The sequence below is a fragment of the Poecile atricapillus genome, chromosome W (assembly GCF_030490865.1).
Source record: "Poecile atricapillus isolate bPoeAtr1 chromosome W, bPoeAtr1.hap1, whole genome shotgun sequence".
Lineage (NCBI taxonomy): Eukaryota > Metazoa > Chordata > Aves > Passeriformes > Paridae > Poecile > Poecile atricapillus.
The window spans coordinates 26,519,744-26,535,114 of NC_081288.1; the positions used below are offsets into that span (position 1 = coordinate 26,519,744).

The 15,371-nt window shown below is 45.2% G+C and overlaps 2 protein-coding genes across 2 annotated transcripts in view; one reads left to right on the forward strand and one right to left on the reverse strand.

The window, feature by feature from the left end:
- LOC131592456 (ER lumen protein-retaining receptor 3) lies at positions 1-7,581 on the forward strand. Its single transcript, XM_058863982.1, has 5 exons — positions 1-726; positions 1,676-1,776; positions 2,273-2,431; positions 2,761-3,013; positions 5,859-7,581. Exons 1-5 carry the CDS (start codon positions 636-638, stop codon positions 5,897-5,899), a joined length of 645 nt encoding a protein of 214 aa, XP_058719965.1. The 5' UTR covers positions 1-635; the 3' UTR covers positions 5,900-7,581.
- LOC131592454 (probable ATP-dependent RNA helicase DDX17) overlaps positions 6,637-15,371 on the reverse strand; it is a 19,670-nt gene continuing 10,935 nt past the window's right edge. Inside the window, exons 11-13 of the mRNA XM_058863979.1 lie at positions 14,927-14,986; positions 10,455-10,694; positions 6,637-9,793 (exon numbers count right to left, since the gene is read on the reverse strand). Coding sequence (XP_058719962.1) covers positions 9,273-9,793; positions 10,455-10,694; positions 14,927-14,986 — 821 coding nt within the window. The 3' untranslated portion in view covers positions 6,637-9,272. The remainder of the gene's footprint in view (positions 9,794-10,454; positions 10,695-14,926; positions 14,987-15,371) is intronic.

Here is a 15,371-nt window from a genome sequence, read left to right on the forward strand (position 1 = left end):
GACTGGAAACAGGACAGAGGTTACTGCACTCATGGTGAATACTCCTGGAAAGCCTGGCCCTCCCTGGAGGGTGTGTCCTCAAGGCCAGAGGATGGGAATCCTATTCCCTCTGCCTTTTCCCCTTTAACCACACTTCCGTGTGTAACTTGAGACAAGCAGGGGGAGAAAAAAGAGGAAGGAAAAAAAAGAAAAAGGGAAAAGTAGCGCAGTTATTCCCGCCTCTGCCTCCTCCTCCCTCTCCTCCCCGGCCAGCCAGGAGCCACGTCACCGTCACCCAGCACTGGCTTCGGGACTGCTCAGCCTGGAGAGCTCTCCGGGAGACAAACTCCAACTTTCAGCCCAAAGCAGAGAGAGGAAGGCCCCAGGCTGGGAGAGGGAGAATCCACCTCGGTGGAAAAGAAAACAAGGGAGACATCCAGCCTGCCAGGGGAAAGGCATCTGCAGCCACGGGAGAGGGGAGACTGAACTTTGCGCTGCAAGAAGGAAGGGCTCTGTGCTCAGGGAAAAAGGAAAGTTGAACTGAAGGAGACAGTTCATTCAGTCAAGGCTCGGTGGAGAAAAACTCCCCACGCTTACCCTCCCTGCCTGCAGAAAGAGCCCCACTCCCTTCACCCCAGAGGAGTCCCCCCGGCACCATGAACATCTTCCGCATCCTGGGGGATGTCTCCCACTTGCTGGCCATCATTATTCTGCTGCTGAAGATCGTGAAGTCCAAGTCCTGTGCTGGTGAGTGCTCCCATGTCCCAGGGAAGGAGGGTGGCCCTCCTTGGAGGGCAGTTCGGTGAAGGGTACAACAAAGAGGGAGCTGGAAAGGCCAGTGATAGCTCATGGGAACTGGCTGCCCTCCCCCGTGGCCTCTTTGAGGGAAGTCATCCTCTTCCTCTGGGAGTTCTCCCTGCCGGGAGAGGGCTGTGTTGGGAAGGATGTGATGTGGCAAGGTGCACAGCCTCAGCCAGGTGCCGGTCTCAGGGTGGTGAAGTGAAGGAGAGGGTGGCAAGGCTGGAAGGAGGTGGAAAATGAGAACAAGAGGTTGTGGTGGCACCAACCTGGAGAGAAGACTGCTTTAGGTTGGAGGTTCTGCCAGGGATGGACAGGTGCCAGAAGCTGCCCCATCCCAGGCTAAGGAAATCAGGACAGCAGCTTCCTGCAGGAGAGTTTTGCTCACAGTTCCCTCCTCATGAGATGTTGGGGCTGGGCTGCTGGGGCTGTGGCCATTATCACAGGTACCGAAGTGTGTGGGCCTGACTGGTGCATCTCTCTGCCAGCAGTGGCCAAGTTCCATCAGTGCCCCGGGGCTGGTCCTGCAGCTCTTCCCACCTGTGACAGATGTCACATCACACAGTCCCTGGTGAGGTGGGCAGGCAAAAGGGGAAGGGAGGGAAGAGAAAGGCCTTTGGACAACAGCAAGGACTGAACAGGCCAAAGTGGTGAACATGCCCCGTGAGCACCAGCTCCTGCAGGCAGCACTCAGGGGCACCAACAGGAACCTGCCCGTTTACTTGGGACACTCTGGCCACTCTGGGGTAGAGCTACCTCAGCACCCACACACCAGTCCTGGCTCATGAAACAACACACTTACATACAAATGCTTCCAAAGGAGGCGTAAGGGGAAACCACCATCCCACAGACCCTTCCCCCCAGACCTTTACTTTCCTTTCATCTCCCTGCCACACAGGAATCTCTGGGAAGAGTCAGATACTTTTTGCCCTCGTCTTCACAACCCGTTACTTGGACCTGTTCACAAATTTCATCTCTGTCTACAACACTGTGATGAAGGTAAGGAGAGGGCAGTGCAGCAGCAGAGGTTCTCCTCAGCTCGCTGTGGTTTCTTGGGGAGGTGAGGGTACACACTCACTGAGTTTTTCAGCCAGGAAGGGTGGATAAATATGCTTCCTTTGGTGCCACTGTCCCTCCATTGACCAAACCCCCCGCCTTGCCACAGTCAGTAAGTGAGCTGAGCCATATTTAGTCCCATTAAAACTGGAATAAGATGTCATGAACCAAGCCTGGGTGTCCTTGTACAGCAGGAGCATTAACATAAAGCTGCCACCTAGCCAACCTCTTCAAAGAGTGCACCAGAGGGACTCAAACAGATTCTCATGGCACAGCAAACTTCACCTGACCACTGGAATATCTCCAGCAGAAGTCAATCTGTAAGGCAACCCAGGCAAAGCATTCACCACTATCTTGACTTTTGGGAAAGCCAGGCTCTCTTTAAGCAAGGAAAGTGCAATTGCAGGTAAGGTCTTGCCATCTCCCTTATCTCCCACAGGTCATTTTTTTGATTTGTGCCTACGTCACCGTGTATATGATCTATGTGAAGTTCCGGAAAACGTTTGACAGCGAGAACGACTCCTTTCGCCTCGAGTTCCTGCTGGTCCCTGTCACAGGCCTGTCATTTCTGGAGAACCACAGCTTCACCCCCTTGGAGGTAAGGAAAAGCTGTGGCAGGAAAAGGGAAGGGAAGCAGCAGTAGCCTGACACCAGGCAGCAGAGTGAGCAGCATGTTGAATAGCTGAAATTTTTAACAGCAAAAGCAGGCAGGAAAGGCAAAGTTGGCAGGCCTTGAAGACAGTACCATCTATAGAACAGCTCAGCGCTGTCTCCTCTCACTGCCGGCACAGCGAGCTCATTTTCCCCAACTTCAGCAGCACTCCTCATCCCCCTCAGACATCAGTGATTTGCCAAAGGAAAAGCTTTGGGTCTTAACACATACTAACCAGCACTGACTCCCCACTGCCTTCATTTTGCACCTCACAGATACTCTGGACCTTCTCCATCTACCTGGAGTCTGTGGCTATCCTTCCTCAGCTCTTCATGATCAGCAAGACAGGGGAAGCGGAGACCATCACGACACACTACCTTTTCTTCCTGGGCCTCTACCGTGCTCTCTACATTGCCAACTGGGTCTGGCGCTACCACACAGAGAATTTCTATGACCAGATCGCTGTCGTTTCTGGGGTGGTACAAACCATCTTCTACTGTGACTTCTTCTATCTCTATGTCACCAAAGGTACGTAAGCATGTTGCTGTAATACTGAAAAGTTCATTCAACGTTCTTGCAGTATAGGGTGGAGCTGAAGCTTGCCATGTTAATCCTCACATTACTTTATTTTTTGCTGTTTGTGATGCATATTGTGCACCTAAAGTCCAGTTTAAAAAACATATCTATTGATTGAGAGCGGGCATCGCTGCTCGCAAGGCTCTGGATGTGTGTGTGAAGCACAGTAAGAATTAAACCAGAGTTAAGCCTGGTTTAACCTCACCTCAGGAATTTAACAACTGAGGTACATTCAATTCTACATATATTTTGAAAGATTATGAATCACAAAAAAAAAAAAACAACCAAAAAAAACTTTGAGGGGGAAAAAATAGCTGCAGGCAGACAATGTACCTGAGAAAGCAACTGCAGACATATGGAGATATTATTAAACCTTCTTTTCCTTTGATCGAGAAGATCAAGTTCTTGATTGTCAAGAACTGATTCTGTAGGAAGATGGGCATCTGCATAGGCAAGACACTCCTGTTTTCCAAAATCAGATGCCCTTTCCATTTCAGTGCCATGCTTTGGTAAATGGCTACCAGAGCTTAAAAGTGCACCAAGGACATAAATCCTGATAGAACACACAGTGGCTGGCCAAGGCTGAAGGGCACTTTAAAACACCTTTCTGTTGAGGAGGATGGAATTAGATGAAATTAGCCAAGTGGACATCTATTTTCCTCCTTCACTTTCCCCAACAAGTCTGCCAAAAGCAGTGATGACGGCCCACATTTGAAGTTTCAAGGGATGGATTTTTGGTAGCTTCATGCAATACACCTGCTGATAGAGAGGTGACAGGAGCACTGAGCAGGTGGCTGGCCTTGGCAGATTAAGACTTCCTTCTGTCATTAAATATTTTTGTAGCCAGAAAAATACTTTCTAAAACTGCCATCAAGGTGCTCCACATCAATTCCTTTTTTTCCTTTTCTAAACTAATTCCCATTTTAGCTCCGCTCAATTCATGTGTCCTGTGTCCTTCTGTATTTTGTGAGAAATCCATACCCTTTGTAGTTGTGATGGTGGAACAAAAGGAGGAAAAAACACAACTGCTGGCTTCCAATCTCACACTGCTAGTGACAGAGCTGCAAAATTTAGATGATACAGGAGACAGAAGAAAAAACATTTGTAGATGGAACATCACAGCAGGAAGAGAAATGCTTTTTTTTCTCTTTTCTTTTACACAAACGTTCTGGATCATGGGAGGGAAATGGTGTCTGAAGACATGCAAATACTTTGCAATCATTTATGAGAGCCAGCAATATTATAGCAGGTTGCATCTCTTATATTCTTTCAAAAAACCAAACTTTTCAAAACATTTCTAACACTGAAGAGCTCAGAAAAAAGGGCAGCGATGCTGAAAAAAGAAAGCAAAAATGTGTTATATAAAGAAATGGATTTAATAAGACTTCTGAGTCTATACCAGAGCACTGCAAAGGGCTTTTTATAGAATGCTACTTCTTTTTATCTTGTTTTCAAAACTAGATGAGCTTCCTTCTGTTTAACACATGGACATGAAAGATATCCTGAGGAACCTTTCAGCTCCCAAAAGCTTGTATTTCACAGAGTGGCCAGGGGTGTGGGAAGTCAGTATGGAGGAGGGAAAATCATCTAATCCATGTCCCTGCTCACATTTTTCAAGGTCTTGTCCAGTAAGGTTTTGACTGTCTCCAGGGTGAAGCCTCTCTGGGCAATCTGTGCCACTTTTTGACCATCCTCACTATAAAATATTATTTTCAGATGTTTTAAGTGGAATTTCCCATTGTCCCTTGCCCTGTCACTGGGCACCACCTAGTAGAGTCTGTGTCTGTCTCCATTCCTCCCATCCAGCACTTGTGCACATGGGTAAGGTGCCCCTCAGCCTTCTCAACACTGAACAGTTTTCAGCTCGCAGCCTGTGCTCCTACATCAAGATGCTGTTCTGGTCCTTGACTCCTCATCCCTTGTTCTGAGAGCCCAGAGCTGAGCCCAGCTCAGCCTCGCAAGGCTGAATGGAGAGGAAGAACTCCCTGCTCACCCTGCTGGCAATGCAGCTCCAGACGCTGCTTGCTTCATCACGAGGGCACACTGACGGCTTGTGCTCAACTGTATCCACCAGCACACCCAAGGCCTTTCCTGCCAAGCCACTTTCCAGCTGGGCTGCCCTCAGCCCATACTGGTGCCTGGGGTTGTTCACCCCAGGGCAGGATGTGCATTCAGCTTTGTTGACCTTCACAAGGCTTCCGTTTCTCCAGCCTGGCACGGTCCCTCAGGCCTCGCCCGGTCCGTCAGGCCCTCCCGCATGGTGCATCCTCAGCACACCGGAGCCCTTCCCTTTGGCACCCACCAGACACAGGCCCCGGGGCCCACACTGGTACCAGCCCATCCCAGGCACCACTGGCCACTGCACATCCAGTACAGTCCCTGCTCCGGCCACCCCATCTAAGCCCATGGGCCTGTGGCATTTCCCAGAGGCATCCCTGCCATCCCAACATTCGGCTCAGATGGGCTGGGAGGGGCTCAGCAGGGCTCTGGCCACAGACATTGATTCAGGCCATGCTCTGCATCAAAAGGCGGGGAAAGCACTAGGAATAGCACATCATCAAGAAAATTAAGATGGTCCACCCATGAGAACAAGCATGGAAGACAAACTTAAGAACCTTCTCCTTTAGCATAAAGGAGGATAAATAGGTTGTGCTTTCCCCTCTTAGCAGCATTTCACAGTGTGCAAATCTGGCACCCAACTATCTAGCACTCTATATTACAAGTTATAAAACTATTGAAACAATAGAACAGTTGAATTCCACTACATTTATTCATTACTTTCTCTTTCTCTTTGCAGTCCTGAAAGGAAAGAAGCTAAGTCTTCCCATGCCTGTTTGAAGACATCCCACAGGCAGCGCAAGAAACTCCAAAGATGAAGCTGTTCAAGATCACAGCTTTCCTTACCTGGCCCTTTTAGACTAACAGATGGCTCAGCCGAGTTTCAGCCAGGAAGACAAGGCTTGGAAAACTGAAATGCTTTTCATCCATCAGACTCTTCCCTTCCATTTTTTTATTTTTCCTCACTTGAATTTGGTGCTAGTGCTGGCCAATACTGAAGTAGTGCAATTTCTTCTCTCCCAGATCTTCCCAGCATCTACATCCAAAACACACCTCCACCCTTACCCCAAGGCAGCACAAGGGAAAATGTCACTCCCTTTAGTTCTTCAGCAAGTGTGCACGGTAAAGAGAACATGTACTAATAAAGTCTGTTAACTTAACTGACCCAGTTCACAGGTGGCCACGTCTGACACAGCAGATGCTATGAACTGTTTAACTCTGTATGAACTAACAACCTCTTGGAAATTAATTCTGCCTGACCCTCTCTCTATTCAGGCCCTGTAACATTCAAGAAAAACACACAGCCTTTGAATAACATGAATCTTCTAAGTGCACAAGTATTCAAACATCCCCCCCGCTTACTTATTTTCAGTTCCCTTGTGTTCTACAAACAGGGACGATTTCAATTAAAATTCAGTGGGTTGCCAAGAAGTGTTTCCATCTCCTTGAATTTAAGAACTGGGAAGAACAGGGGCAAAGACAGCTTTATATTCCAAAAATAAAGACAAAGTCCACAATTTATTGACAACAGTGTTTTTATTTTATACCTACAAAAGAAAACAAGATGGTATCAAAAGGACAATTTACAAACTAAGAATAGTAACATAGCTCTTAGTATCCTGTGCCTGAACACCACAGATCTATGAATCTCTCAATTCAAGTCTTCGTTAATACAACAGGAATGTGTTCAGAGACCAGCAGGTGTGTGAAACAAGATGCTGATCCCACACAAAGCTAGTAACCCTTCAATTGTTCAGAGAAATCCAAACAGTAAATTGCTTCAGGAAGCGGGAGGGGAGGAGACACCCAGCTCAGATATCTGACACTCCCACAAACTTTTTACAGATTGAAAACAACGCAAACAACACTAGAGGCTAATGCTTTATCAACAAGGGCCCTCCAGCTGGTACATGGAGCAGAGCAGAGAGCACCAGGTGGGACAGGGGCAGCACATGCCACGGTGCATTCAGTGGTCTGGTTGATGCTCTGAACTGAACTGAGACCCTGGACTTCAGCTGACCTCAATGACAATAAAGCACTGCAGGACCTGGCATTGATGTTTAAACATACCCAAGTCGCCTCCAAAAGTGAAAGCTGTAAGAGACTGCAAGGCAGCTTTGGCAGTCCAGAGACCCTTTTTAAAGACAGTCAGTAAGATGTCCTACTCCTACACCCCTCAAAAGCATTTCTGCATTCTACTCTCAAATTTAAAACAAAAAAAAAAGCTCTACATTTGCTTGCGAGGGAGGTCAAAGACCTATCAGTCAGTGCCTGGATAAAGAAAATGCTTCTGGCTTTCTCTTAACACAAGCAAAGGAACTTCCTGCCCATGCACTGGAAATATAAAATGGAACCAGGGAACTGAGGTTCTGGAAGGAATCTCCCTTCTTCCTGTCAGCAACCTACCTGTGAACTGCACAAGAAAAAAAAAAAAAAAGAAAGAAAGAAAGAAAAAAGCACATCCATCCCCCAAAATTTTACTCTGGGAAGAAATTAAATTTTAAAAGAAATAATTTCTGTAAAAGCAAGCTCTTTTCCAGGGCTATATGAAGTTCCACTCTGCTACAGAAGGAGTGGGCTGCCTTGTTCATCCATATGCAAGAACGCCAACAGAAAAAAAACACCAACCCCCCTGCACTCTCCTAATGCAAAGAGTGTGCCTCAAACCAGGAGATGTATCCATCCTTTTGTCATCTTATCAGACCAAGAGCAGCCAACTCCTGTTATCATCTACTGTCTCTGAACCGTCTGGTATTAGAAATAACAAGTCAACAACATGCTTTACTAAAGGGGGAAACCCCCCTCACACCCACCTTAGCCTGTAAAATAAACAAGTTTTATTTACGTATGTACTAAAATTTCACTCTTCTCTAACGTTTTCTAAAATACTACCTACCTGCAAGAGCTCAGCTCAAAGGGACCAATGGAGCAGGGAAATGCACTCAAAAGCCAGAGAAAGCAATAGTCAGTGCAAGGTACAGAAGAAACAAAGCTTCAGAATCAAGATACACTAACCAGCTCACCGCTTACCTCATGAAAAGGAGACCCCAGGCAATCTCCTCCTGCCTTCCTCCCCCCTGCCCTCCCCACAGCCCACCCTATTCAAACCTTTAAATTTAAGTGTGGAAAACTCTGTCACATTTTATCGAGCTAAGCGGCATTCAGAACACTCCCCAAGGCAAAAGGGGGTTTGTTTGTGAAGGACAGACAAACAAGATATCGCTGTTCATCATTTCAGTTCTACGTAATTTCTGGGCTGTCAAGGAAGACTTCTTTCAATAAACCAAACGAATTTGAGAGCAGTAACCAATTTAATGATAATCAGGCTCCACGCATTTGCGATGCTGCAATTTAACAATCATAAGGAAAGAACTTACTTAGCTGAATATTTCAGCAGTGGTACCAACAGCAACTATCTGGATTTCAGGTAGTGAATGCAAGAGAGGTTTGGTCTCTAACACGGGGTTTTTAAACCCAAGCTCCCTACTGCAAGCTGTTACAGATAACAGAAAATGGGGCTTCCACAACTTCAGAAATCACCAACAATATATCCAAGGCTTTGCTCTGAACACCACCCGGCTCAGACAAATGAACAGAGTTTTCCTACAGAAAGTCACCTACAGTAAGATTACGAGCAGTAATAGTGAGCTATCAAAAAAAAAAAAATTAAGATTAGGAGAAGTGAGAATTGCTCCCTTGCATTTATATTTTAAGTGAAGTGCTATTTGGCTCTCCCAGAGTTTCCCATCTCTCTTTACACTTCCTGAAATTAAGTTAACGTGTTACAGAATAGTAACTTCTTTCCCTCAAAAGCAAATTTTCACACAAACCTTAGACACCAAGATGATCCAGCTGGGACCTATCTGCCTTATACCCTTTTCTTTTAGAAAAAATAATACTTCCAAATTCCTCAACATGCAAGACAAAAATAATAAATTTTCCAGTCAACTATACATATATCTTTAAAAAAAAAGAAAAAAGAAAAAAAGAGGATAGGGTCATTAATGTGGACTGGGAGCCATTTTTGATGGGCTCAAGGGATTTGGATAGTGAACTCTAAGTCTAACCTGCATGTGAGACATCACAATGGGAAAGAAGAGAAAGAAAAGGTTCCTTTAAATGCAAGGTCTACACTGGTCACCAGCAAGTGGGCTCATTTGCGGGAGGGGGGCGGGGGCGGGGGAGGGGGCGGGTACTGGTAGGTGGCAGTCTGTCCCATATAGCCCATCACAGTGGCAGGGGGCTGCGGAAACTGTTGTGACATGAGCGGCTGTGGCTGCTGGCCCGAGCGCCCCACCATCCCTGCATACTGCTGTTGGGTAGTGCTCTGTGAGGTTCTCCCAGCTGTGGCAGCTGTGGTGCTGGCACCATAGCCACTAGCACTGTACTCTGCAGTGCCATAGCCACTCGTGCCATAGGCAGCTGCTCCATAGCTCCCTTGAGTGTAACCATACTGGCTCTGTGCTGCCCCAAAAGCAGAATTTGGGCTCCCGTAGGCACTGCCATAGGTCTTGTTGGCTCCGTTGGCATAACTTTCACCACGCTCACGGTCTCTGAAGCCACCTGAGTCTCTCCGGCCCTCTTTCACTCCCCGGAGCCTCCTGTCACACTCTTCCTGGTACATCAGGTTAGGGTTGTTTACTGAACTGCTCGTTCGGTAACGAGAACGACCTCCTGGCGATGGATACATTAAGATTTAGAACCATGAACAAGTCTTAAACAATGATCTCTGGTACACTTATGCCACCCTTTCTCCCCCTTCTACATCCACAATTTTGCTCCCAAGGAGCACTTTCTTCTGACTGACTGTAACTTCTCTGCACAGCAGTGCATATGTCTCTTCATTTTGTTTAAGGTGTAAACGGGAAGTTCAAACAAGGGTTCTTTACGTATGTGCTTGGAGACAAAGAAATGGAAGAAATTCAGGACTAATTAGGAAGGAAACTTCTTATTCCTTCAGGGAATGGGAAGAAAAAGTGTGTCAGCTCCCGAAATTCAGTGTATCCCTTCACTGATTTCAATTTTGCACATGCACCTTGTTGCCTGTCCTTAGGAGGAGCTGTGATGAAGTAATTACTGCAAGCAAAATCAGCTCCCTGAAGACCTTGAGGAAAAAAATAAATTCTACAGCTAAGGTAAAATAGGGGACTGCTTCTCTCTTGGGACAAAAGTACTACGTCTACATTAAGTGTTGGGACCTCGAGTATAGAACAGCTTTATGACTAATGTGTTATCTCAGACCTGTACTTACAACTTCCCTACCCTCTCTTTAACATTCCCTCCCTCAAAATGGGGAATGCATCCTCTGTGTAACCCTTCTCCCTTGTGCCTTTACCTCCACCACCACCTCCTCCTCCTCTGTGGTCCACAAGCTGCATCAGCTTTGGATTGATGGCTTGATTGGCTTCTTCCAAGACTTTGATAAGCTCCCTGGCTTGTTTCAGGTTTCCTGGTGTGAAGAAGGTGTAGGCAGTACCTTTGTTGGTACTACGTGCGGTACGGCCAATACGGTGCACATAATCTTCGGAGCTGTTCGGATAGTCGTAGTTTATCACAAATTTAACATCTTCCACGTCTTGTGAAGTGCCCAGGAGCGAAGCACAGTGAAAGGGTGGGGTTGAGGAAAGGGGAGAAGAAGAGAAGACGTGCCAACGAAAGGTGGGGAGCACGAATGCAGGTGACAGTAATAAGAAAAAAAAATACAAAGTTAGTAATTGCACGGAATAAATACAAGACAGACTCATCCCAAAAGAGTAGAAGACTGAAATTCAAGATCATTAGGAACAAAGGTCAGTGTCCTGAAAAAGAATGGCAATTTTAAGCAGCTTTGCCCTGCACTCAAAGTCATCCTCCCCGGAATGCATTTCTCTGTCTTCCTGTGTCAAAGACACTGATATTTGTGAACAAGTTAATTGAATTTCATACTTTTTTAACACAATCTGTAAAGTGAAAATGTCACCATCAGACAGAGCAAACTGGGGTGGAGGAAGGGCAGAACTGCCATGGTAAAGCTTTTACTCTGTTGGGAGAAGTCTAACAAAAAATAACAGTAATGAAATCACTTACCTTCCACTCGGTAACATGAAATAAAAGGCAATCTTAAAAATATTTACTTTTACAGTACTAATAAAATATAATGAACTAATTCCCCTAGCCTAAAGCTTTAGGCATTCAAATTACATTAGTTTTATTCAGCCAACTCATTAAAAATTATTCAGACCTAAAAGTATCTTAACTCAGCTTTGTAGTTATCACTAGAACGCATTGCACTAACATTTCTGTGTTGCTCTGTCCAGTTCTGGCAAGCTTGCATAATTTAGACAATCCTGAATTCCATAAGCAATTCCCTACTTCCAGTGTCAGATGGAAGCAGGAAATAAAATGACCAAAATGGCTTTGTAGGCAAAAACAATTTTAAAATTTAAGAGATAGGCATTGTGTTTTCTAAGACAAGACAAGACTTTGTAAACTTATGGGACAGAAACTAAGTAAATGTTAGCGCAACGCTTCAGTGAAAGCACCTTAAGTACCAAAAGCACCTACTTGCTATATTATACAGTATTTCCAAATGCACCGTTATACAGTAGTACCCTAACAGTAACAGCTCATAAAAAAAAATATTTCAAATCTGCATTTTAACAAGAATATTCTGAAAATATCCAAGATAAAACACAGATTTTTTGTGATTTCCTTTCCTCGGTTTTTTTTTGTTGTTTTTGTTTTAAAGAGAAAAACGTTCTCTGTTTGTTACCAGACCGATGCACACTCCCTCCTCCTGTGGGAAACCGCTGCAGCCGATCCCGTCTCTTTGCCTTTTATTTTTGGCGGCCTCCTTTCGAAAACTCCGCCCTCTGACACGGGACCACTGGAGCGCGGGGAGCATGCATCAAGGGTCCGTGGCAGCGAGAAGTCCCCACACACGCTCGCTCTGTGAACTGGCTTAGATGCTTCTCTGTAGCCCCATTTGGTTGTGAAGCGCCGGAGAACCTGGGCTCAGGTAAAAGTTTCAGGTCCTCCAACACTTTTTGTCCCCTATTTGGGGCTCTTAGGGGCAATTGTCAAAAAAAATGAAGATACAAAAATTACATCCAAAGGGTCAGACTGCATCTATTGCCCAGACTGCATCAATTTCAAAGGGGTTGTAGGAAAAATAAAAACATTGAGGGTTGTTGGGACAAGAGGGGGACATTATGTCTGTTTCTTATTACAGCAAAGCAGGGGCTCCTCAGTCTTTGCTGACTCCAAAGTCCTGAATCACACCAAAAAAAGGGAGTGAGAAGGCAGGTTTCACAGGGGGCTGCGCGAGTCTCCAGCTAGGGTCCTTGATGCAACAGTTTTTTTAAAAAGGGGAAGTGAAGTATAGAGAGGAGTACGTGTGACAGATTGCATCTTCATAGCCGGGGTGTAGCTAGACTGACAAGCTCCAGGCTACATGGTCCTCAGCCAGTCCCGTTTTGCACATCCAGTAGCAAGTGACTTGAATTACCAGAGGATACAAGAATGTGCTTTCCTGTCAGAAAGCACAAGGAATTGTGGCTGCCAATGCAGACAGAACTGACTTGACTGGGGAGGAGCAGAAAGAATGGGAAGGCAGGAATAGGAAGATGCAAGGGTGTTTTCCAGACTAGAAAGTGGTCCTGGTAGAGCAAGCAGCACACTGAAGACCAGAGCGTGTACAAGACTCAGCTTCTCCAGTCTAGCGTGCTCCAAAGTGTTTGTGCACACTCGCAATCCTCCTGCACTTTTAGAAGATAATGTAGCAGGATCAAGAATTGAGACTGTAAATCGTTTTTGACAGCTACCTGGGAAACATTCCCTTTGTCAGACCATCAGAACACTCTATGGCACAGTCTCCAATTATTAAATGGGACAGATATAAACTAGCAAACATGCTAGTCTAGAGAGCTGTTCAGACCATTGTTGTAGGTGTACCCCCACCCCTGCACTGAGAATTATCTGCAGCTGATAACAAAGCTTCTGTTAAACAAAACAAAACAAATTCAATGTTTTTAGTTTAATAGACTAAACAAAAAAAAAAGAAAAAAAAAAAAAAAGAAAAAAAATATCAGTGCAGAGAGAGGACCTTACTCCAGGGAATTATCACAAAGAAGTCATTACGGGACTCAGAACTTACCTGAAAGAAGCTTTTTTGAAACCAATGTTCCATTAGGAAGAGGGAAAGCCCTGGTGACTCAGCCAAAAGGCGCGCGCCCCTGTTTTATGTTATTTAGGTAGAAGCCTTCACTTTCCAGGATCTTGGAGGAAGTCGTCCAGAAGTTTGCCAGTTAACTGACTTATTTTAAGCAGCAAACTCAGGGCCCCAAAACAAGCAGAGATGTTGTTCAGTAACAAGAAACAGACTCTGATACCTTTCCCCCTTAGCTTGGGTGAAGTGGACGATGGGAACTGGGGAGACTGTTTTCTGAAGTGTTATCCAATTGAGTCGTTTTGGGGGAGAGTGTTGGTTTTTGTTGGTTTTTTGTTGGTTTTTTTTTTGAGGGGGTTGAGGCTGTTTTAAATGTCTAGGCAAGATGCACAAAGAAGCTACCAGCACATAGCAAGCCTGTTTAAAAAATGCTGCTAGAGAAAGCAGCTCTCTTTCATACAAACTGGTTTCAGGCCTCAGTCCCTTCTCCCAACAGGCCCAAGTTCTAACTGCACAGGTCCAGACATGACCCTAGAGGGCAGAGACTGAAGTCCATATAATCACTTCCTGAGGAAGTGCTGGACATTTTTTGAGGGGGGAGGGGAAGGAGGGGTGAAGGTTGTGTGAACAAAGGCTGCAAAGTCTGTCAATGGTCTGCCTGTATTAAAGTGACCATATGATGCACAGCACAGCCACCCTTTCAAGATACAAAGAGAGCTCAGGTAACTGAGCCTTTTAACAAACTAGATTCTCTGAGTTAAATCTCCACCAATTTGCAGTAATTTTGTCTAGAACTTACTACAATGAGACATTGACTCCCAAGTAGTTTATCGTCTGCTAAATTCCGGGTGGGCAGAGTATTCAATGTCTGTTATTAAACTCAGAGCACTTCAGCAGCCATCCTCCTCTTCTAGGGTGGGCAGATGCATAAGGACTGTGCTCAGCACACAGTGTTTCACAACAAAAATATGCTTATTATAAAAGGGGGCACAACTAGATGCATCCAGACAGATCATTTTCATACCACCAGAACAGAGCTGTGTGATTTTGATTCAATTACGTATCTGGGTAACAAGATGTTAAAGGCCATATATCATCTCAGTGGTCCTGCCTAGAAGGAACACAGAGGAGGAGGGAAGGTTACATGTCAAGAGCAAAGATCTGGAGCAGTGCTTTCTCAGATGTGAATACATCTGCAGGGTAAACATGCGTGTACACTGGGGTTGGTATGTTCAAATCTGTGGTGTGTCATACGGGGAGAATATTCACTATTTGCTGTCGAAATGCTCTCCCATAACTTCCTACTTGAACTTTATCTGACACGCTCTGAACTGAGAGCAATCCATCCCTACCATCCAGCAACAAAAGCTGGATTTGGGGAAGAAGTGAGTGAGGTGGAAGGGTTGGGTTGCATAATTGGACGTCTCTTCTCCCTCTTGGCGATCGATTGGTCATGCCTAGGCCTTGCTGCAGACCAAAGCCTGTTCATTAGGAGCAGGAAGAGACTTTGAATATGAAAGAAAAAAAAAAGATTAATGTTAAAAAACGTATTTCACATGTGGGGGAAAATCACGCTTTGAATTTTTTTTTAAAGAAACATTTTTTCAGTCCAAAGAAGAAAAATATGCAGCAGTAGGCAAGAGTGGTCTATGTGTACAAACCTAGCCCACGAGATGCAACGTCGGTAGCAATGAGGATAGGAGCCTTTCCAGAACGAAACTCTGTAAAACAAAGCATGCTATGAAGTAAGATTTTTCAAGAAGATAAAGTTATCTGAATTTGATTTACATAAATGCTCCTTTTGCAGAAGCTAGATAAGGTGGGTCAATTCCAGAAACCCCCAAGTCAGGATATAATGCCTCAACGATTTTTCAAAATCCAGCTGCATTAAGCAATTTTCCCACTTTGTTTTATCAAAACAAATCAAAAAAGACACAAGTACTGAAATTAAGAGTACGAAAGCAAGAGAAGTTCTTTTACATGTGTCTATTTGGTTCAGAGATTAAAAAAAACAACAAACAACAAACTAAAACCAAACAGACCAGAGAAAAACATGTCTAGGTAAATTAGGTACAACAGCCCGAGTTATTCTTCTGTCAGTGATGG